This window comes from Onychostoma macrolepis, chromosome 05 (assembly GCF_012432095.1).
Source record: "Onychostoma macrolepis isolate SWU-2019 chromosome 05, ASM1243209v1, whole genome shotgun sequence".
Classification (NCBI taxonomy): Eukaryota; Metazoa; Chordata; class Actinopteri; order Cypriniformes; family Cyprinidae; genus Onychostoma; species Onychostoma macrolepis.
The window spans coordinates 28,772,404-28,793,008 of record NC_081159.1 but is presented as its reverse complement, the minus strand read 5'-3'; the positions used below and the strand labels follow the sequence as shown (position 1 = coordinate 28,793,008).

The following is a 20,605-nucleotide window of genomic DNA, read 5'->3' as shown; positions in this document are numbered from 1 at the left end:
AAACACATTAAATGACTAAAGACAGGTACAACCAGAACAACTTGGTCCAACCCCTCCACCCACCCAAGTTTTTTTTTTTTTTGCATGTGCCTAAAGAATAAAAGGCCTGGTTATGTTTTCGAAATTACCCATTTCAGAGCAGCTCTCACAGACTTCCCAGGGAAACAGGTGAGATATCATAATAAATGTGTTTTACTGTTGTCATCAGTAGCTTATTTTAAAAAAGCTCTTTGAAAACATTTGACACTGAATCAATGACTTACAAACATATATTAGTTATGACGTTTCATAAGCACAACATAGCATTTATGTATGTATGTGTTTGTTTGTTTGTTTGTTTGTAACTTGTCATAGCTTTTTCAAAAGTTTTAAAGGATGGCATTCTTCAAGAAGTTTATCGACAAAATTAGTGATGATGACAGCAGCAAGGTAAGTATAGAATATATATGACCAATGATTTGAATATATTGAAGTTCACCTCAACATATTAGTAATTAGTCCATGGTTTGACATTCAGTGGGTGTTGTAATATGTTTCATCACAGGGTTTTAAAGGTGGTCCAGCGGAGACGGCATACTTTGGAACAGTAAAGCCTGATCCAAACTTTAATGCCCAAAATGATGCTGAAAAATTGAAGAAAGCTATTGAGACCAAAGGTAAATACATTGCTGTAAATACCAGTGTTTTACTCATTTTGAATTGTGCATAGCAGTGTTGTGCTATAAGGTTGAAGGAGACATCCTAACCAGTGTAGAAATCAAGATAAATGCAACGTTAAAGACGAAAAATGCTCTCATGCTCCTGATACCAATGTTAGAAATACTGTAGGGATGCTGCTTTTTTGAATGTGTTTTGACAAAGTATGAAAAAGACTGTTCATTTCAACTAGATATAATAAGCTATTTGTTTATTCAAGTGTTGTCATGTTTAATAGGACACACCCCTGCAATACCTTGAAAACTTTCCTGGAATGCATTTCTAGAACTACATTATGTCGTAGCTGAAAAACACAGGCTTAATGACACTAATTCATGAGCACTAGAACAAAACTGGCCACATGACAAAATAATTGTCTGTGTACTAAGGAATTATTTTGTATTTTCATCTATTTATATATATATATTAAAATATATCATACATATATATTTTGTACATGTGTTCTTTCCAAAAATGTCTTACTTAGTGTGTATCAACACCATCAGATACAAAAACGTGTACTGTCAAATAAAATACTAGCATTTGACTCAGATTGCACATTTGTTTTAAGAACATTCTAGTGACCATGTCCGATTAATTTAAATGTTGCTTTAAAAAAGAGACAAGCAAAATGTTTTGTCCCATGTCTCACGAATCAGCATTAAATTAAATACATATCTGCCAATACACAGTTATAGTTGTACTTCTTATGCACCTTGAGTTATGTGCATGATGCAGCGGCTGATTTTAACCCACCAGAATTACGCTGTAGTTTGATCATAAAAAAGGCTCTCACTTTCATCTCTTTTCCTGTCATGAAGGTGTGGATGAAGCCACTATTGTGGAGGTGCTAGCAAAGAGAAGCAATGCACAAAGACAACAGATTAAAGAAGCTTATCAGCAGAGTACAGGAAAAGTAAGCATTTTTACATCCAACAATGTTTGTCTTTGGCCTATTTAAATGCGTAAAGATGGTCTGGCATGTAAATATGAGATTGGATGAATAGATAGATGATGTTTAGAAGTTGTCTATTCATAAGTCTGTGTTATTTGTAATTGGGAAATATGAATGTTGTCTCAGATTTTCAAGATAGATGAACAGAAATAGACACAAAATAGAGCTGCAAGCAGAAATTAGGAAGTCAAGAACATCAGTGACATCATGTACACTGCAGTAAACATGGTCCAAGGAATAAAAAAAATTATGATTGTAATAGTTTATGAACTACAGTATGACTGAACTATTTTTGTGCCAATTCTTTCAAAGGTCATGAGCAGATGTAGCCTACACTTACAACATTTTACCAGCAGGTGGCATTCTTAAGTCATAAGGTCACATATTTGGTTTTGTTCTTAAAAAATCTAAATATCTGACAGCTGCTCAACTTTGTGTGTGTGTGTGTGTGTGTGTGTGTGTGTACTAGTGTATTGTACTATGTTTTTTTTGTTTTGTTTTTTTGGCCTCAGCCTATGGAGGATGCTCTGAAAAAGGCTTTGAAGTCAGATTTTGAGGAAGTGGTCTTGGCCTTGCTGATGACACCCCCTGAATATGATGCTTTTGAAATGAAAAGAGCCATGAAGGTCTAATTTTTTTTATCTATTTGTGTGTGTGTGTGTGTGTGTGTGTGTGTGTGTGTTATGTAGTGTTTGTGTGTGTGTTGTGTGTTTTAAACCTTAATATTTAAATATTTTAAAATGTTAGACACACAACCATCCAATGTTTTATTTAAAGATTTCAACACTAAAAATTAATTTATAATTAGGGTCTTGGGACAAAAGAGGCTGTCTTAAGTGAAATTCTAGGGACCAGATCAAACAAGGAGATCACAGCGATGAAAAATACTTTCAAAGCAGGTAACAACACAGATCCAAATACATACATATGCTTCCTGAATGCAGATGTGTGTGTAGCTGCTAAGTGCTAACCCTTTTTTTTGTTGTAAAGCCTATGGACAGCTGCTGGATGAACAAGTTAAAGGTGAAGTTAGTGGAGATCTTGAGACTATCCTGCTTGCCCTTTGCAAGGTACAAAAATTATGCTGTTTAGTATACGTATGGTACACCATAAGAATCTGAATCATTTATGTGTACTGAATATATATCCTATAACAGGCTACCAGGAGTGAAGACCATAATATTGACGATGGGCTTGCAAAGAGTGATGCAAAGGTACTGTGGCAGATTCTACGCCAACACTGTAACAACTGAACTAAACACACAACTCATCTTATTAATTATTGTGTTTAAATAAGCTGATTTGTCTGGGTCTATTTTCCAGTAACCTGTTTTGAATTTGGATTGGTTGGTAGGCATCTGGAAGTATCCCATTCATTTTCTCCATGGACTGTATGTGTATGGTTCTGTTGAAGCTATCCACCTTATTCTTCAATGCAGAAGTAAGCCTATGGGTGAGGCTAGCCGCTATAGGGAAATAATGAGAATAATAAAAACAAGCAGTAAACGGTAAAACTGTTTGCACTACAAACCAGTGTGTTCATAATTAAGACAATACATTAAAATAATATGGTAAGACACACCAATTTTCAATATCAAGCAGCAAAACGAGCTGTTTTGTACAGCTAAAAATTGCTGGACCGGAGACCGGAAACTAGACCCATACAATTTTACTCCTGCTCTTACGGGAAGAAAAGGGTGGATAAGTCAGTGTTGTTTGAAAGAGTGCAACAATATGGTTACAAGTGTGATATTTCTTTTATACAACATTTATACAAGAAAGTTAATATTGAGTAACTGACATTTTAGACAAAATATAGCCATTTATTTTATTTAAAAGTGCACTACTGCCATCTGTGATTGAAACTGAAAATTGCAAGTTAAAAGTAGCCTACTTACAGATTTGTTGTTTTACATCAGTTGTGCTTCAGTACTACTGTTGTGAAATGCTGTGACATCTTTGGATAACATAAGGAATATATACAAATGAGACAACAGTTTTAGTGGTTTTATTTTTGTTATTGTTATTGCTAGCTTAAAGCAAGTGAAGTGCCTCTACAGGTGTCTTCCGGCATCTTTTGAAAGTTATAATGCTCAGGATCATTTTTTTCTATTCATACAGGTAGGGTCTGATTTTTTTTTTTTGTAAAGTCGTAATCTTCATGACTGGGTGGTTGTTAAGATGTGGACAGTGAGGATTTTCTGGTTTAACAAGTGCTTTATACATTACAACAAGGTTCTTAGCTTACTTAGCTGCCATGTGGAAGATTAGATAAAAGCTGCGGGGTCTTCAGGCAGGGACTAAATTTAGCAGTGATAGTAGAAGCTGTGGCTTTATATCTGGTCCAGTGAGATGAAGGTGCATATTGAAAAAAAGAGGGGGCCAAGCACTAAACCCTGAGGCACCCCAGTATTTAGCTGATGAAGTCTTGATAGATTTGCCTCTGAGCTAAGACTCAAGACAGCAAGGTCCAGTTACTGTAATGCCAAGTCCAAAGAGGATGGACATGAGGATCTAGGTCTGGTTGCACCAGGTATGCGTAAAAAAGTTGGACCAGTCTTTTGACCAGTAGGGGGTGCTGTGCCGAAACTACTTATGTGCCCTCAGATCATGCTTGTTATAACACATACCAAGTTTGGTCAGAATCTGCTAAAGTGTTGCGGAGATATAGCCTCATGCCATTTTTTGCACAAACTTCATCAAATTCATTAGTGCGCTTTACGAAAATGGTTTGGTATATCAAAAACCTTTTGATAACTTTTGGCTAGAATGCTCTGAAGATGATCTGAGGCAATTTTGGTACAAATTGGACAAACTGTCTACGACGAGTTTAGAAAAAGTAGGTATTTAGAAAATTCACAATTGCAAAAATCTTGGACACGTAGAAATTTTAATTTTGGTATATAGAGAGTTTCAGTTAAAGACTGTCCTCTATCTGTGTGCCAAGTTTCATAATTTTCCCACAAACGATTCTACTGTATGGGCTGCCATAGACTCCCAGAGCGGAAGAAGAAGAAGAAGAAGACGACGATGAAGAAGAAAACCAATGGATACAATAGGTGCCTAAGCACCTTGTGTCACGGAGTACTTGGGAAAAGAAAGCAAGATTACAGCAACCAAAGACGCAAACCACATAACATATATTGTGACGTAGTGAGACCAGCCCTCCCCTGTGACTCAGTCACTTGTCACAAAACGATACAAAACACAACACACTCTTACAATTTCAACTGTCTTTTCTTTTCATTTTAATCTAATAATGGGACTTGAACTTTAAGGTGCTTGACTTATTCAAAACATACCAACAATCACAATTAAACCACTGAATTTAGGTCATCTCATGAATCATTCAGCATATCATAAACAATGCAAAGTATCAATACCAACTTAGATCTCAACTTTGAATTCAAAGCTTTAGACACAGTAATTCATGCATCGATTCATCCAAACCAAACATGGTGATAGAAATTTTCTTACATGTAAGGTTCACAAAGAAATAAATGAGGTTTGTTTGTTGTGTGAGTGAGTTCAGTTCAAGTGTGAAAGCATATATGAGAGCGTGTATGAGAGTTTGTTTGAGAGTGTGTAGGAGAGTTTGTTTTGAAAGTTCCGCTAAGCCCATCTTTTCTGAAAGTTACTGATGAGTAATTATCTTCGTCGAGTTAGCTGAATGAATGGATCAAGGCCTACCTGAAGACCAAACATAATCAATGAGGTTGTTTTCAAACCAAGATACTCCAAACTCCCAGTACCAGATTCCGATCCAGTGCCGTTTCACACAGCCAATTAACGAGTGGTGCAGCAACCTCCAAACTCGTCCTCTGTGCAACCAGCAACAGCAACCTTTTTGAACACAATGATTTTGAATCTAATAGTTTCCTTGATTTCGACTTTATTTTAGAAGATTCCGCTTTCACATGGCTCGGACACCCTTAAGAAAGGAGCAGCTTGCAGGAACATTGAATCCGAAAACTCTTCAACGTAGCAATGCAACTTTCATATCTCGGAATCTTCAATTATTTCGTTTCATTTTACACTTCATTAACATCTACAAACTGACCATACTTCTTACTCTGAATAACGAAAACTCTCACTTTCAACGTAAAGATCTGGTAGCAAACAAGGGGCACTCTCCTCTTCCCTTCCACAAACACCTGTGTTCAATTTTATCTCCATTTCACTCAGCGTAACTACTTAACTGACTCCTCCCAAAATTGACACGTTGCATTTTGGGTATCGTAGTTCCTTACCGTCGCACTCCCCCTCCATTGATCCAAACATCTCATAGTTCCTTATGAGAGGTTTAAACATCAGAATCCTAAAAATTCTTCATCATCTGAAGATTCTTGAAAAAGATCAATGAGCTTACGTTTCTCTTGCTCTTCTAGTTCAGAGGCAGTTGGAAAGCAAGGTTTCAAGTTGCAAACATGTACAACACGAACATCTTCACCTGTAGATTCCAGTGCTATTTTGTAATTTACCGGTCCCATTTGTTGAATTACACGATAGGGTCCTTTCCATTTCGGTGCAAGTTTAGCGGTGAAGCGATCCTTTGCACTTGACTGTGGAAAGTTTCTCATCCAAATTCTCTCTCTCTCTTTTAATGACATGTCTCGTCGATTCTTATTGTAATTGCGGAGTTGTCTTTGATGTGCTTTTTTACTATTTTCCTTTGCTCTCCTTTGTAGTTGTTTTAAATGATACACTGTGTCATAGTGGGCTGTATCGGGTGACAGATCATAACTTTCACCTTTCAGAAGTTTGTCCATCGGCCCTTGTAGTTTTCTTCCTAATTGAAGTTCGGCTGGAGACATTCCGGTGGTTTCCTGTACTGCAGAGTTAATGGCAAATCTGATTTCTTGTAGGTATTGATCCCATTTTTTATGATTGTCATCCACAAACACAGCAATCATACTTTTAAGAGTTCTGTTGATCCTTTCAGTCATGTTTGTCTGCGGATGGTAGGCTGTAGTTAGCTTTGGTTTCACATTCCAATTTTCACACACTTCTTTGAATATTGCTGATACAAACTGTGTACCTCAGTCAGAGATAAGAAAGTCTGGAACTCCCCATCTAGTTAGTATCTCTTTTCGAAATACATTGGCAACAGTCTGAGCAGTAGCTGAACGAATGGGAAACATTTCGACCCAACGGGTGAAATAATCAACAAATACTAAAAGATATTCGTTTTGATTAGTACTACGAGGCAATGGTCCCATGATGTCTACCCCAAGGAGCTGATTTGGTCGAGTACTGTTGATTTTCTGCATTTTCCCAGCAGGTTTTCTTTGGTCACTTTTTAAGGTCTGGCATTTTACACACCTCTTCACAAACTGTTTGATGTCTGACCACATCCCAGGCCAGAAGGCGACTTCTTGAATTCTTTTGTAAGTTTTGAAGATTCCTGCATGTCCACTCATGGGGTTACAGTGGTAATATTCCAATACAGATGGCACAAGATCTTTAGGAAGAAAGATCCGGTAAGGGGTGTGATTTTCAGTCAGGGTTTTTAGATATAGCTTGTCTTCGATTACTTCATATTTCTCTTGCTGACTTCCTTGGTTCTCAGCCAGAGTTTGAAGTATCCGCACAATTTCCTGATCACTGTGTTGTTTCTCCCAGATTAATTCATCTGTTATTGGAAAAATATTGACATCCTTTTGAGGTGAATACAAATTACAGTTTACATGAGGCGTAATCCGTGAAAGTGCATCAGGTGCTGCGTTCAGTTTTCCCTTCCGATATTCGACAATGAAATCATATTTCTGCAATTGCAGTGCCCATCGAATGAGACGGCTAGTGGTTTTAGGAGAACTCATCACCCACTGTAATGCAGAGTGATCTGTAACAACAGTAAACATTCTGTGTTCCAGATAATGCTGCCATTTCTCTAATGCCCATACTACGGCTAAGCATTCTTTTTCAGTTGCAGAATAATTTGATTCAGCAGAATTAAGAGTTCTGCTGGCATAGGCAATTACCTCCTCTATACCTTGGCTTCTCTTTTGGGTTAACACTGCACCCAGTCCAATCTCACTAGCGTCTGTATACACAAGGAAGGGATGCTCGAAATTGGGATGTCCAAGGTTAGGTGGTGTCATCAGGCATGTCTTCAATTCTTCAAAGGCCTTTTGGCACTGTGGTGTCCATTGGAAAACTCTGCCCCTTTTCTTTAAAGAGTTGAGTGGTTCAGCAATTCGAGAGAAGTTTTCAACAAATCGATGGTACCATCCGGCTAAGCCAAGGAATCGTTGAATTTCCTTAAGATTTCTTGGAATGGGATAGTTTCGAATAGCTTCAACTTTAGTTGGGTCAGCGGTAATACCTTGGATATTTATTACATGACCGAGGAATGTCACTTCAGGCAAACAGAACTTACTTTTCTGAAGATTGATGGTTAAACCAGCCTTATGTAGTTTATAGAAGACAGCTTGGAGGTCAAGGAAGTGCTGAGCAATAGATGGAGAATAGACGATAATATCGTCGATATACACAAAACACACTTCCACGTAGCTCTCCCAAGACAGTCTCCATCAGACGTTGAAAAGTGGCTGGGGCATTTTTAAGCCCGAAGGGCATTACATTAAATTGAAATAGCCCAGCAGGAGTGGTAAAGGCAGTCTTCGCTTTACTGGAAGAATCCATAGTAACTTGCCAGTACCCGCTGTTAAGGTCTAAGGTAGAAAAGATCGCAGATCCTGAAAGTGATTCCAAGATTTCAGAAAGATTGGGTAATGGATATGCATCATTGTCTGTTATAGCATTTAACTTACAATAGTCTACGCAGAATCGAAGTTGTCCATTCTTTTTCGGCACTAAGACCACTGGGGAAGACCATCCTGATTGTGACGGTTCCACAATGCCGGTCTCCAACATTTTTTGTAGCTGTTGATTCACAATGACTTGTTTGAAAGGTGACATTCGATAAGGCCGTTGCTTTATGGGTATTTGATGATGGGTATAGATTTGATGTTGGAGTACATCGGTTCGTCCCAACCGAAGAGTGCACTCTTGACTTGTTTGTAGAAGATGATTTAACTTGGCTTTTTGATCAGATGGTAACTGAGCTGCCTCCACTGCTTGGTGGATGAGAGTTGCATCATCTTCACAGTCACCATCTTTCAAGGCAAATGGTAATGTTATGGGTGGAAGAGAACTTAGTAGGGAAATACTTGGAATGGAACAGTGAATGGTGTTTCCGTCTTGCAGAGTGACACTCAGAGGGGATGGCACACTGGCATAACCAGGCTGAAAGAAATAATCCACTTCTGGGTTAGAGATGAATGAATACTTTCCTTGAGACACTTTCATCTGTATTCCACTGAAGAAGATAAAGTCTAGACCCAAGATCATTGAATAAGCAAGTGATTTGATTCTCAACAGAGCGACAGGTAAAGGGCATACTTGATCATGCAATTTAAGTGAAACATTCAACCATCCAAGAGGCATTTCAGCTTTTCCATTGGCCAAATACAATGGTCCAAGAGTCCAGGGATTAAGGCTTTTTTCTAATGGATCTAGATCTTTCCATAAACTTTCATGGATTAAAGTATAACTTGCTCCTGTGTCAACGATGGCTTTTCCTATCCAGGAACCAATACTAACTGGCACAATCAATTGTTGTGGTACAGCAGCAAATTTCGGACCATATGTGAAATCAACTTTCTCAGGGAAAGTGTTTGCAGTAGCCACAGAGTTAGTAGTGGATCTACCTCTGGATTTTAAATGGAAGGTAGGTTGTACATGTTGAGTGGATGGTAGACTAGATTGTGATGGAGTAAACTGTGGGCAGTTACCTGGAGAATGATGACCTTTACACCGCCAACATTGAACTTGTGGTTTATCTGTAGGTCGATTAACATGGGGACCAGCTTGACTCTGCTTTGAGCTCAAACGGTAATCATATTGCAACTGTTGTAGATGATCCTTTTCCAACTGTTGTCCAAGTCGTACCAAGTCTTCCACAGTGGACACACGACTACGCAGCTGGCTGGCCAGACAAGGCTTTAGGTTTTTCAGAATCATTTTAACTAATTCTGACTCTGTTAAGGTAGGCTTCCACCTTTTACAAAGTGCTCTGTACGTAAAAGCAAAATCTCTTACAGACTCTCTCTCACCTTGCGTTCTAATTCGGACTCGCTCAGCAAGTTCATCCTCATAATCTTCTGAAAGAAAAGCAATAAGGAAGGAAGACTCAAACTCACACCAAGTTGTAACTGTAGTTCTGGCTACTTCCCACCAATCACGGGCAGTACCATACAAGACTGTTCTAAAGGTAGCTAGAATTTCAGGATCAGATAAAGGATGTAATGCAAAAAAATCCTTACATTTAGTTAGATACAACAAAGGATCAGGGTCATCTGATGCTCTTCCAAAAGTAGGAAAGATTCATTTAAGATGATCACTCTTGACAGCGACAGCATTCACAGGAGGCAATTCACCAATGGATGGAGGTGATAGAGTTTCCTTCGATGGTTCCAAAGATACTTTGGTATTTACTGACAACTCATTTACTTTATCACTTAGAAGGTCAAGTTGAATAGTCACATGTGAAAAATCTTCAACAAATTCATTGTGACCCTTTTGAAAGTTTTGGTGAACAACTTTAATGTCGGATAACTGTTTAACAAGTTCATGACTTTTTTGAAAGTCTGAACAGCTCTAATGTCTTCTTGTACCTCTTGCTGAAGTTGCTCTACCATGAAACGAACACTGGATGTCAATGAATTTTCAACTTTTTTAAATTCATCCGTTATTAACAATCTCATGGTCTTCACCATTTGATCAGTCTCAGTTTCACTTTGTTGTTTGTTTTTTAACACAATCTTGGACATTTGCTGTGTGTGGTTGTCTACTTTATCAGCAAGATTTTTTAATTGGCTTTCATGTTGCGAAGAACTCAGCTTTAACTCACTAGAAAGTGTGCTTATAGCCGCTTCTTGTTTCTCCATGGTGTCAGACAATTTATCCCATTTACCTTGAACTTGAGCAGTAAGTTGACCAATCTCCCTTGCGGGGGTGGGAATCGTTCCAGGCAAATCATACTGAGTACCTGAAGATACTTGAGAACCATCCCTTGCTGGAGAGGGAGTACACAATTGCATCTGGTCCTGGTCTCCTTTCCATACAAAAGGTTGCAGGGGGGTACCAGAAGAAAAGCTTGAAGGTGCAAACTGCACATGGTTTCCTGAATGCAATGCAGTAAATCGAATTGGACTATAGGGACAATTAGGTACCTGAGGTTGTAGGACAGGTATCCAGACTGGAGTGGCAACATCTGGAATGTCTGGCACATCAATGTCCACCAAAGTTGATGATGGGTGCAAAGCATCTGCCATTATGTACAGTGTGAAAGATAGAGTATGTATGTGTTGTCTGTATATGAAATGCAAACAAACAAACAAACGTGAACATTTATCACAAGTTTTACAAAGTTCAAGAAGGTTTTTTTTTTTATTTCCAATCTTTGAGTCACATTTCAAGTCAGTTCAATATTCAGTTCTTTAAATTCAAGTCAAAGTTCAGTGTTCAAATAACCATCAACAATTTATAAGTTCAAGTTAATGTCAAGTCAATTTTTAACAATTTTTAATGTTCAAGTCCCTGTTCGGGCACCATTTTCTGTGACGTAGTGAGACCAGCCCTCCCCTGTGACTCAGTCACTTGTCACAAAACGATACAAAACACAACACACTCTTACAATTTCAACTGTCTTTTCTTTTCATTTTAATCTAATAATGGGACTTGAACTTTAAGGTGCTTGACTTATTCAAAACATACCAACAATCACAATTAAACCACTGAATTTAGGTCATCTCATGAATCATTCAGCATATCATAAACAATGCAAAGTATCAATACCAACTTAGATCTCAACTTTGAATTCAAAGCTTTAGACACAGTAATTCATGCATCGATTCATCCAAACCAAACATGGTGATAGAAATTTTCTTACATGTAAGGTTCACAAAGAAATAAATGAGGTTTGTTTGTTGTGTGAGTGAGTTCAGTTCAAGTGCGAAAGCGTATATGAGAGCGTGTATGAGAGTTTGTTTGAGAGTGTGTAGGAGAGTTTGTTTTGAAAGTTCCGCTAAGCCCATCTTTTCTGAAAGTTACTGATGAGTAATTATCTTCGTCGAGTTAGCTGAATGAATGGATCAAGGCCTACCTGAAGACCAAACATAATCAATGAGGTTGTTTTCAAACCAAGATACTCCAAACTCCCAGTACCAGATTCCGATCCAGTGCCGTTTCACACAGCCAATTAACGAGTGGTGCAGCAACCTCCAAACTCGTCCTCTGTGCAACCAGCAACAGCAACCTTTTTGAACACGATGATTTTGAATCTAATAGTTTCCTTGATTTCTACTTTATTTTAGAAGATTCCGCTTTCACATGGCTCGGACACCCTTAAGAAAGGAGCAGCTTGCAGGAACATTGAATCCGAAAACTCTTCAACATAGCAATGCAACTTTCATATCTCGGAATCTTCAATTATTTCATTTCATTTTACACTTCATTAACATCTACAAACTGACCATACTTCTTACTCTGAATAACGAAAACTCTCACTTTCAACGTAAAGATCTGTGTAGCAAACAAGGGGCACTCTCCTCTTCCCTTCCACAAACACCTGTGTTCAATTTTATCTCCATTTCACTCAGCGTAACTACTTAACTGACTCCTCCCAAAATTGACACGTTGCATTTTGGGTATCGTAGTTCCTTACCGTCACAATATACAGGTGGCAATTAACCTAAATTACACACAGCTGAGGGTAATGGGATATAATGGGGTGATGGGAACTGAAGTCCAGAACAAACACAAACAATAGTCCAGAAGAGTGCCATCAAGTGGACAGTCAAGGGCATTATCTAAGGAGCGGATACCAGACACTCCACCAGAAAACACAAAAGTTCAAGAGGGAGCTGGAAAGGAGGTGGATCAGGGGGAGGGATGGCGGGCCAGGCCCGTGTAGCGGAAGAGGGCTTGGAGACAGAGGTAGACAAGGGTGCCAGGGCAGGGCCAGAGGTAGACATGGGTGCCAGGGCGGGGCCAGCAGGGCAGGAGGCCGTGGCGGGGCGGGGCCGGAGGGACAGACCAGCGAGGCTCCAGCCAAACAGGAACCCCGGCGGACGGTCTACTTGCCCGTAACAGGGCAGACTAAGAGTTCAAGAGGGGACGCCACCACCCAGAGAGGAGCTGAAGCGAACACCACTGCCTCAGGAGGTTTAGCAGCAAAAGCTGCTGCCTTTGTGGGAGGAACTGGAGTAGGCTCAGGAAAGTAGGCTCAGCAGTGGGCTCTGGAGGTGCAGGTGGACTCTTGCGGTAGTGTATTACCTTTCCCTTCTTGCGGAGCTGCAAGTACCTGGAGAAGTTCCAGAAATCCAGTGACCTCACCTGTTCCATCTCCCAGTGCGGTATGGCTTCATCCAGCCCTAAGTTAAAAATGTCTTTAACTTCTCCACCCTGATATTCCAGCCTCTCTACCCTAGTCCGGAACTTTTGGGCGAAGGCCCGCACCTCCATTCCCTTTTGACGAAGTCCCTCCAAACCTTGAAGCAGGACATGTCCTTCAGGGAGCCGAATCTTGTCCCTCACACTGCTGGATCTTGTAATGGCTGAAGTTTTCAGTCACAGAGTACTCATGAAAACAATAAAGATCCAAGTGCAGTTTAATGAGTCTCAAACAAAGATCCAAAAACAGGGGAAAAACAAGGCAAAAACACAAGGTAACCCGGGGCACAGAAGCACGTGCCATGATTTAATTGATCAAACATTTCCTAAGTCTGTGTTTTTATATCAAGTCTCCCTGCACATTCTTATGACAGATATATTCAAACATACATTAAAAAATTAAGACTACAAGTTAAGTAAAATATTATGAATGTAACGTGCACATATTTATCAAAATTCTCTTCTCTAGAATTATTTTTCTAGCTGACTATAGAGTTTATCAATGAATGTCTTTCCTGGGGTAAATGTGACATTATGTGACGTATTGTTCACAAGCTGGTTTACTGACATCTTTTTGCGGTTGAAACACTGATTGAGAGATTACATTAGATATGATTCCTTTCAGTAAGTTGTTCTGTTTCTTACAGACGTGAAATAATATTTCCAAGGATTTATAAGGTCTCTCCAAGCAAGATAATGCATGATTCAGTTTCTTCTAATGATCCCAGATCATATGTAATAATTTACTACATAATTACGTACAGAAATATATTTTGTGTAAGGTCATTTAGCACTGTCAGCAATGTGGTAGTCTACACCGATCTTGATGATCGCTAAAGTTCACGTCTGCAGTAATAATTAATTCACAAATTAATTCACTAAATGCGAATCATGTCAGAACAAATCATGACGTTTCACTTTACACCTACCTTTGACTAGGTGTAAGATTTAGACTCAAACATACGCCTACGCCTAGATGGTGCAAGAGGTATTAATACTATGCATAACTGAAAACACATTTTGCCATCTTTGGGAGAGGAGCACAACAAAATGTCTAGCTCTTTGGTGAAGTTGCTCAGTTTACCTAAAGTACGTTGTGTGCAGTGCCTTGTTGGTACTCTTGTTCGGTAGACAGGTCTTCACACAAACAGTATTCACATCATGGTTGATGCATACTATAAAATGGAACACAGAAGTATGCATTATAATTTATAATAACTCAACAATAAATGCCAGCATGCTGGTGTGCATGTAAATGTACTAACTGTCTCTGCTTTATACAGGCTCTGTTTGAGGCAGGAGAGAATCGGGTTGGTACTGTTTGCTCTGTCCTGATTGATGTCCTCACATCCAGGAGTGAAGCTCAGTTGTGCAAAAGTAAGTGGAGAAACATCTATGACAGAATATAAATGTTACAAATATGATTATTTTTCACAGAGAGTTGACTTTATATTTTTAGGCACTAATAGTGTCATTAAAAATGTGTTTGCAGTTTTCCAGCATTATGGGAAGTACAGCAAGCAGGGTTTGGCCAAAGCATTGGAGAGTGAGCTGCATGGAAATCTTGAAGACTGTCTGGTGACCCTGGGTAAGGAAACAAGCCTTCATTTTAGTCTGTGGGTGTGTGCGAGAGATTCTAGACATGTTAAATACTTCAGTGATCGAAAGACTATTCAAAGCAAACCTTTTAGAAAGCTTGTTTTTCCAGCTCTGCGTGTCGAGGGTGGGTCCAGTCAGCACTGTCACACAAACCTTTATCACACACAGATATATAAAAAGATACAATAGTAACTAAACCATGCAGTATGAAGTCACATCTTCCGTGTGTGTGCTCATAACAGTTTTTTACAAACATACAAACCTCACAACATTCTTATTTTTCATGTTTAGTGAAGTCTGCTTGGAACAAACCTGCCTTCTTTGCAGAAAAGCTCCACCTGGCTATGAAGGTAAAGTTGCAAAGGAATTTATGGAATGTGTTTCAGTACGCCCATGTAGTTGTGCACTGTCAGTGCAGTGCTTTTTTATTTCTAATGTTTGCATGAATTTAACTGTAATGTGGGTTTCTAGGGGTTAGGAACCAATACTGATACATTGACTAGAATCATTGTGAGTCGTTCAGAAATTGACCTGCTGAAAATCATTCAAGAATATAAGAGGATGTATGGCAAAACCCTTCAGGAGGCCATTCTGGTGAGTCTCCATCATTTGAAAAGCTCTAAACAAATAGTTTGATGCTAACATGAAATAAAAATGAGCCCATTTACTTCACATCCATTATGGAATGAAATGGTCGCTTTTCATGATCCAGTCAATTTCCTACAAATTCAAGTCAAGTTCACCTCTACATTTACCCCTTTTCTGGTTTTACAGAAGGAAACGAGTGGAGACTATGAGAAGATTCTGCTGACTCTCTGTGGCACTCAATAATCATCTCTTAAATGTATAAATTATGTGAAAAACATCTGCAGATTCATTACATGGTAATATTAACTACCCATGTTGGCACAGCTCAATCCCCCTTAGTCGGCTTATGAAAAATGTCATTATGCACTCTGTAAATGTTATCATCTGTATAATATTCCATATTTACATTGTGATGAACATATTGGTATCTTTAGCATGTGACAGTATGTGAGAACTGTGAGCACTGGCTTGACCTCATCTGTGTGTCTGTTCTCATAATCAAAGAGACAAATTCCACAACTAATAAACTCTTTAAAACTGTGGATCTTATGCAATTTCTAGTGAACAATATCATTACATATGTAAGTTTGGTCACACTTTAGTTTGGGGACCAATTCTCACTATTAACTAAGTTTTAACTATGCCATTTGCCTCAATAAACTCCTAATTTGCTGCTTATTAATAGTTAGTAAGGTAGTTTAGGTAAGGTTAAGTTTAGGTATGACGAAGGATTAAGGCATCTAAAATATGGTCATGCAGAATAAGGCATTAATATGTGGTTATTAAGTACTAAAAACAGTCAATATGCATGCTAATAAGCAACTAGTGAGAACCACTCCCTAAAATAAAGTGTTATTAAGTTTCAATGTAAGATTTGTTTTGTAATAGGTTTAGACTACTGGGGGTGAGTGCAGAAAATACATTAAATGACAAGTCTTAGACAGGTACAACCAGAACAACCTGGTCTAACCCCTTTACCCAGCCCAACGTTTTTTTCAATGGGTGTGTATAAGGAATAAAAAGACAGGTACTGTTCCCGAAATTACCTACTTCAGATCAGCTCTTACAGACTTCACAGAGGAACAGGTGAGTTATATTTGTAAATGCATTTCACTGCATGTCCTACAGAGCTTGCCATAATTAACATTGCCAACAATTCATGATGCTATACTCATAATGAACTGATTGATGGTATTGGAATTGATATGACAATTTGCAGTAGATTAATCTGCACAATGTTTGCAATAACTTCTTCATTTGCTTTGTTCTTTACAGTGTATTAAAAAGCTCACAAGATGGCTTTTCTCCAGAATTTATTTCAGCAAGCTAATAAAGACGGGGTCAGTAAAAACATTTCATACCTTCTGGCAATTCAAAAAGATGAACTTTAGATGGGTCTCCTGTAGGGAGTGACTAACTCAAGCACACCTTTGCATTAGCAAAAGAAACTTAGCATTACTTATATGTACTTACATATGTTGTAATATGCTTCATCTTAGGGTTTTAAACCTGCTGTTGTTGAGACGGGATACCTTGGAACAGTCAAGGCTGATCCTAATTTTAATGCCCAGAATGATGCTGCAAAATTAAAGAAAGCCATTGAGACCAAAGGTAAAATGCAAAGTTAAACACATTTAACATGCCTTTATGTTCCTGGTGTTGAAACTCAAGTAGAAGTTAAAAACTATTTTGCAAATGAATTTTTTTTGTGTTGTTGCATGTTTGAAGGACACACCCCAACAATTACGTCATAGCAGGAATATATATGTCATACGTCATATCCCAATATATAGCTCTGTTAGGACTTGTATTATCATGCTTCTATTATGCTTATCCTAATTTCTCAGTGATTATGCGCAAGGAATCAAGTGCACTCATGTGCAATTGCCAAATAATGTCAAGATCTAGCAGTATTACTCTGTAAACAGCTGCTCATGTGAAAACCGATGTGATTTTGCCCTGATTTCCTGTCATGAAGGTGTGGATGAAGCCACTATTGTGGAGGTGATAGCAAAGAGGAGCAATGCACAAAGACAACAGATCAAAGAGGCTTATCAGCAGAGTACAGGAAAAGTAAGCATTTTCACATCTTTTTTAAGTATTCAGTATTCATTTGAATCCAGTTACTTATTCATGTTACTTACTGAAGCCTTCTATTCCATCTTAACATTTAAGGTGATATTTCATAATCGTTAAATACAAAATAATTAAATATTTTTTCAGATGCACTAAAAATAATGAAAGATTAACAACTGAACATTTTTCACTTTAACAGTCCTTTTCTATGGACCCTTGAACTTAACAATATGGGACAATACAGATGAATGAGCCAAGTCATATTGTGCCATCTACCCATTTCGGGTCAGGCTTTCTTGGTCATTGAAATGGTTGTGTAAAATATGGCAAGGCCGGTTGATACAAGGTTTTAATCCTATCTGAAGTTTTTACTGTACCAGTCGTTTTTGTTTGTTTGTTTTATCAATCCTTGAACTGGACATATGAAACAACATAGATGAGTGAGCCAAGTCATTTACAATATCTGTAGGTCCAAGTTTAAGAAACAGATGAGATATTGTTTTTTTTTTCTTATTTTAAACAGCATGGCCTGTTTATATTTTGTGTTATTTTGTACTAATAGCTTTTGTTTTATTATTAATCCTCAGCCTCTGGCAGATGCACTGCAAAAGGCTCTGAAGTCAGATTTTGAGGAAGTGGTCCTGGCCTTGCTGATGACTCCTTCCCAGTATGATGCTTTTGAGATGAAAAGAGCCATGAAGGTACAACTTCTGACTGTTCTTATTGCAATATGTTGCTTAAATCTACTTAATAATACTAGAATGTCATTGATAATCAGAGTCTTGGGACAAATGAGGCTGTCCTAAATGAAATTCTGGGGACCAGATCAAACAAGGAGATCACAGCATTGAAGACTTCTTACAGAGAAGGTATCAAGAAAGATTTACATACACACTGTACATGATCATTCTAAAAACAGAGGTGGCTGCTAACCTTTTTCTGTTGTACAGTCTACGGAGAGCTGCTGGAGGAAAATGTTAAAAGTGATGTTAAAGGAGATCTCGAGACCACCCTGCTTGCCCTTTGCAAGGTAAAAACAACATAGTTCAGTGACAATTTTGTTACAGAGCAAAAAAAAAAAAAAGTTTTATGTGCAATACAATGACATATTACTGTATCTAATAACTTCAGGCTACCAGGAGTGAAGACCGTGACATTGATGATGGTCTCGCTAAAAGTGATGCAAAGGTAAAGATTCTTTACTTACACTATGGCCAATGAAATATGTAATCTGGTCATTATTGCAAAATAAATCTTGACCCTGACATACTTAGGCTTACCGACATTATACTTATGATCAACGTTTCCATCTTGATGTTTTAACTCGGGCTTCCAGTCATCTATCGACAGTTTTTACGTTCACCATATACTAATAATACTGAAGTTGCCAAATGGTACCACTTAGCTGTTCTAAATTGTGTTGGTATGAAAATAGCATGGGTATGTTGCCATGGACAGCGGTCCATTATAAAGTCTTGCAGTCATTAAAAAAGTATCTGACCACTCAATGCTTGATACAGCATAATCAAGTTTTGCACAATGCCATATAATAAACATTATAAATGAAAACAAACAATGTCGATACTGACTGTCTCTGAATTTGCTATGTTGTTCTTTTAGGCTCTTTTTGAAGCAGGAGAGAATCGGATTGGCACTGTTTGCTCTGTTCTGATTGACATCCTCACAAACAGGAGTGAAGCTCAGTTGTGCAAAGGTAAGTGGAGGAATCAGATTCCTCTTCAGAGGTATTTTTATGAAATGCCATTTTGGAGTAGTTTAGCACTAACAGTGTTGTTTCAAATCTACAGTTTTAAATCATTACAGCAAAATGAGCAAAGATGGTTTTGTCAAAGATCTTGAGGGTGAACTGCATGGAAGTTTTGAAGACTGCCTGATGACCCTGGGTAAATATATAAGACTTCATTTCAGTCTTTGTGTCTGTGTGGGTGTGTGAAAGAGAAACTAATCATTTTATATGCTTCAGTGGCCATTTGGATAAAGGCAGTTCTATAAAAACTTGTTCAAGAGACAGGCTTGTTTTTCCAGCTGTACATGTTAAAGGTGGTTTCGTTCTCACACGTGAAATCTTAGGTTAGGTACAAATATCCAAGATTAACTAAATTTATATCTAAAAAATATGTAATGTTGTTCAAATTCACTTTTTAGTTATTATTTGTAATTATAATTAACAATAACAAGAAGAAGAATTATTTGTTTGTTTGTTTGTTTTTGCATTAATTTGACTTTATTAAATGTTCTTACTGTCTTTTTCATGTTTTAGTGAAGGCTGCTTGGAACAAACCTGCCTACTTTGCAGAAAGGCTCCACCTGGCTATGAAGGTAAAGTTGCAGAGAAATTCATAAAATGTTTTCCGTTTGATCAAATGTGTTTCTTATCTGGCCCAATGATCAAAGAGGCTAGAACTCTTTTGTATTTCTGGAGATTTTCAAATAACGCTTTTTCTGGCCTAAAGGACATCTGTGTGTCAATATCTTGATGAAAATAACTATCAAATCTATATATCACTATACTAAGCAACTTTGCATTTTCACAAATAACTCCAGAATTGGTCTGATTTGGCATTTTAACTGCATCTCAAAGTTTGTGGAGTTTAAAGTTTTCTTTGGTACAAGTGCTAGCATATCCTATTATTAACAAATGGACTAACAAAAATAGTTGCCAACAGAATTCAGTCAAGTCATCAAATCAGTTAAACTGTAACGTGGTCTTGCTTTACAGGGAATGGGAACCAACACTGACACATTGACTAGAATCATTGTGAGTCGTTCAGAAATTGACCTGCTGAAAATCATTCAAGAGTACAAGAGGATGTATGGCAAAAGCCTTCAGGAAGACCTTCTGGTGAGTCTACGTAACTCATAATGGGTGATCTGAAAAGTTTTTGAATTAAAGTTTGCATTCTTAGATCACTCGTATTTCAAACCTCAATGAAAAGTGGCTTCTGTGTTTTTACAGAAAGAAACAAGTGGAGATTATGAGAAGATCATGCTGACTATCTGTGGGGCTCCGTAGACAACAATAAATATCTTTATTCAACTGGATCACGCTAAACACATCTGTTCATTAAATGGGTGTATTCATGACCTGTGTAAACACCTAATCTCCTCAGGGTGTGTCTCTTCAGGAGTGTTTCATTAAAACTCTTTGTGCAACTCATTGTGTAATAGTTTTCCTTTGACCTGTACACTCAAAAGCATGTGGCTATATTTGTG

At 38.1% G+C, this 20,605-nt stretch overlaps 2 protein-coding genes across 4 annotated transcripts; both read left to right on the top strand.

Annotated features, from left to right (window-relative positions):
- Positions 1-99: 99 nt before the first annotated feature.
- Positions 100-16,308, top strand: LOC131541611 (annexin A1-like). Of its 3 annotated transcripts, XR_009271544.1 has the most exons (14): positions 139-168; positions 355-429; positions 545-656; positions 1,518-1,612; positions 2,164-2,277; positions 2,460-2,550; positions 2,642-2,721; positions 2,809-2,865; positions 14,392-14,485; positions 14,601-14,696; positions 14,999-15,057; positions 15,179-15,301; positions 15,482-15,591; positions 16,184-16,308. XR_009271544.1 is itself a non-coding variant. In XM_058777475.1 (13 exons), exons 2-13 carry the CDS (start codon positions 376-378, stop codon positions 15,536-15,538), a joined length of 1,032 nt encoding a protein of 343 aa, XP_058633458.1. In that variant the 5' UTR covers positions 100-168; positions 367-375; the 3' UTR covers positions 15,539-15,844. The 3 variants fall into 3 exon arrangements, 2 of the variants coding, with proteins under 2 accessions (XP_058633458.1, XP_058633457.1); XM_058777475.1 differs by lacking the exon at positions 16,184-16,308 and having other exon boundaries at positions 100-168; positions 367-429; positions 15,482-15,844; XM_058777474.1 differs by lacking the exon at positions 16,184-16,308 and having other exon boundaries at positions 15,482-15,844.
- LOC131541612 (annexin A1-like) lies at positions 16,309-20,549 on the top strand. The gene is made up of 13 exons (XM_058777476.1): positions 16,309-16,381; positions 16,571-16,635; positions 16,795-16,906; positions 17,274-17,368; positions 17,959-18,072; positions 18,150-18,240; positions 18,322-18,401; positions 18,503-18,559; positions 18,992-19,085; positions 19,180-19,275; positions 19,653-19,711; positions 20,112-20,234; positions 20,349-20,549. The coding sequence occupies exons 2-13, from the start codon at positions 16,591-16,593 to the stop codon at positions 20,403-20,405; spliced, it is 1,023 nt and encodes a 340-aa protein (XP_058633459.1). The 5' UTR covers positions 16,309-16,381; positions 16,571-16,590; the 3' UTR covers positions 20,406-20,549.
- The last annotated feature ends 56 nt before the right edge of the window (positions 20,550-20,605 follow it).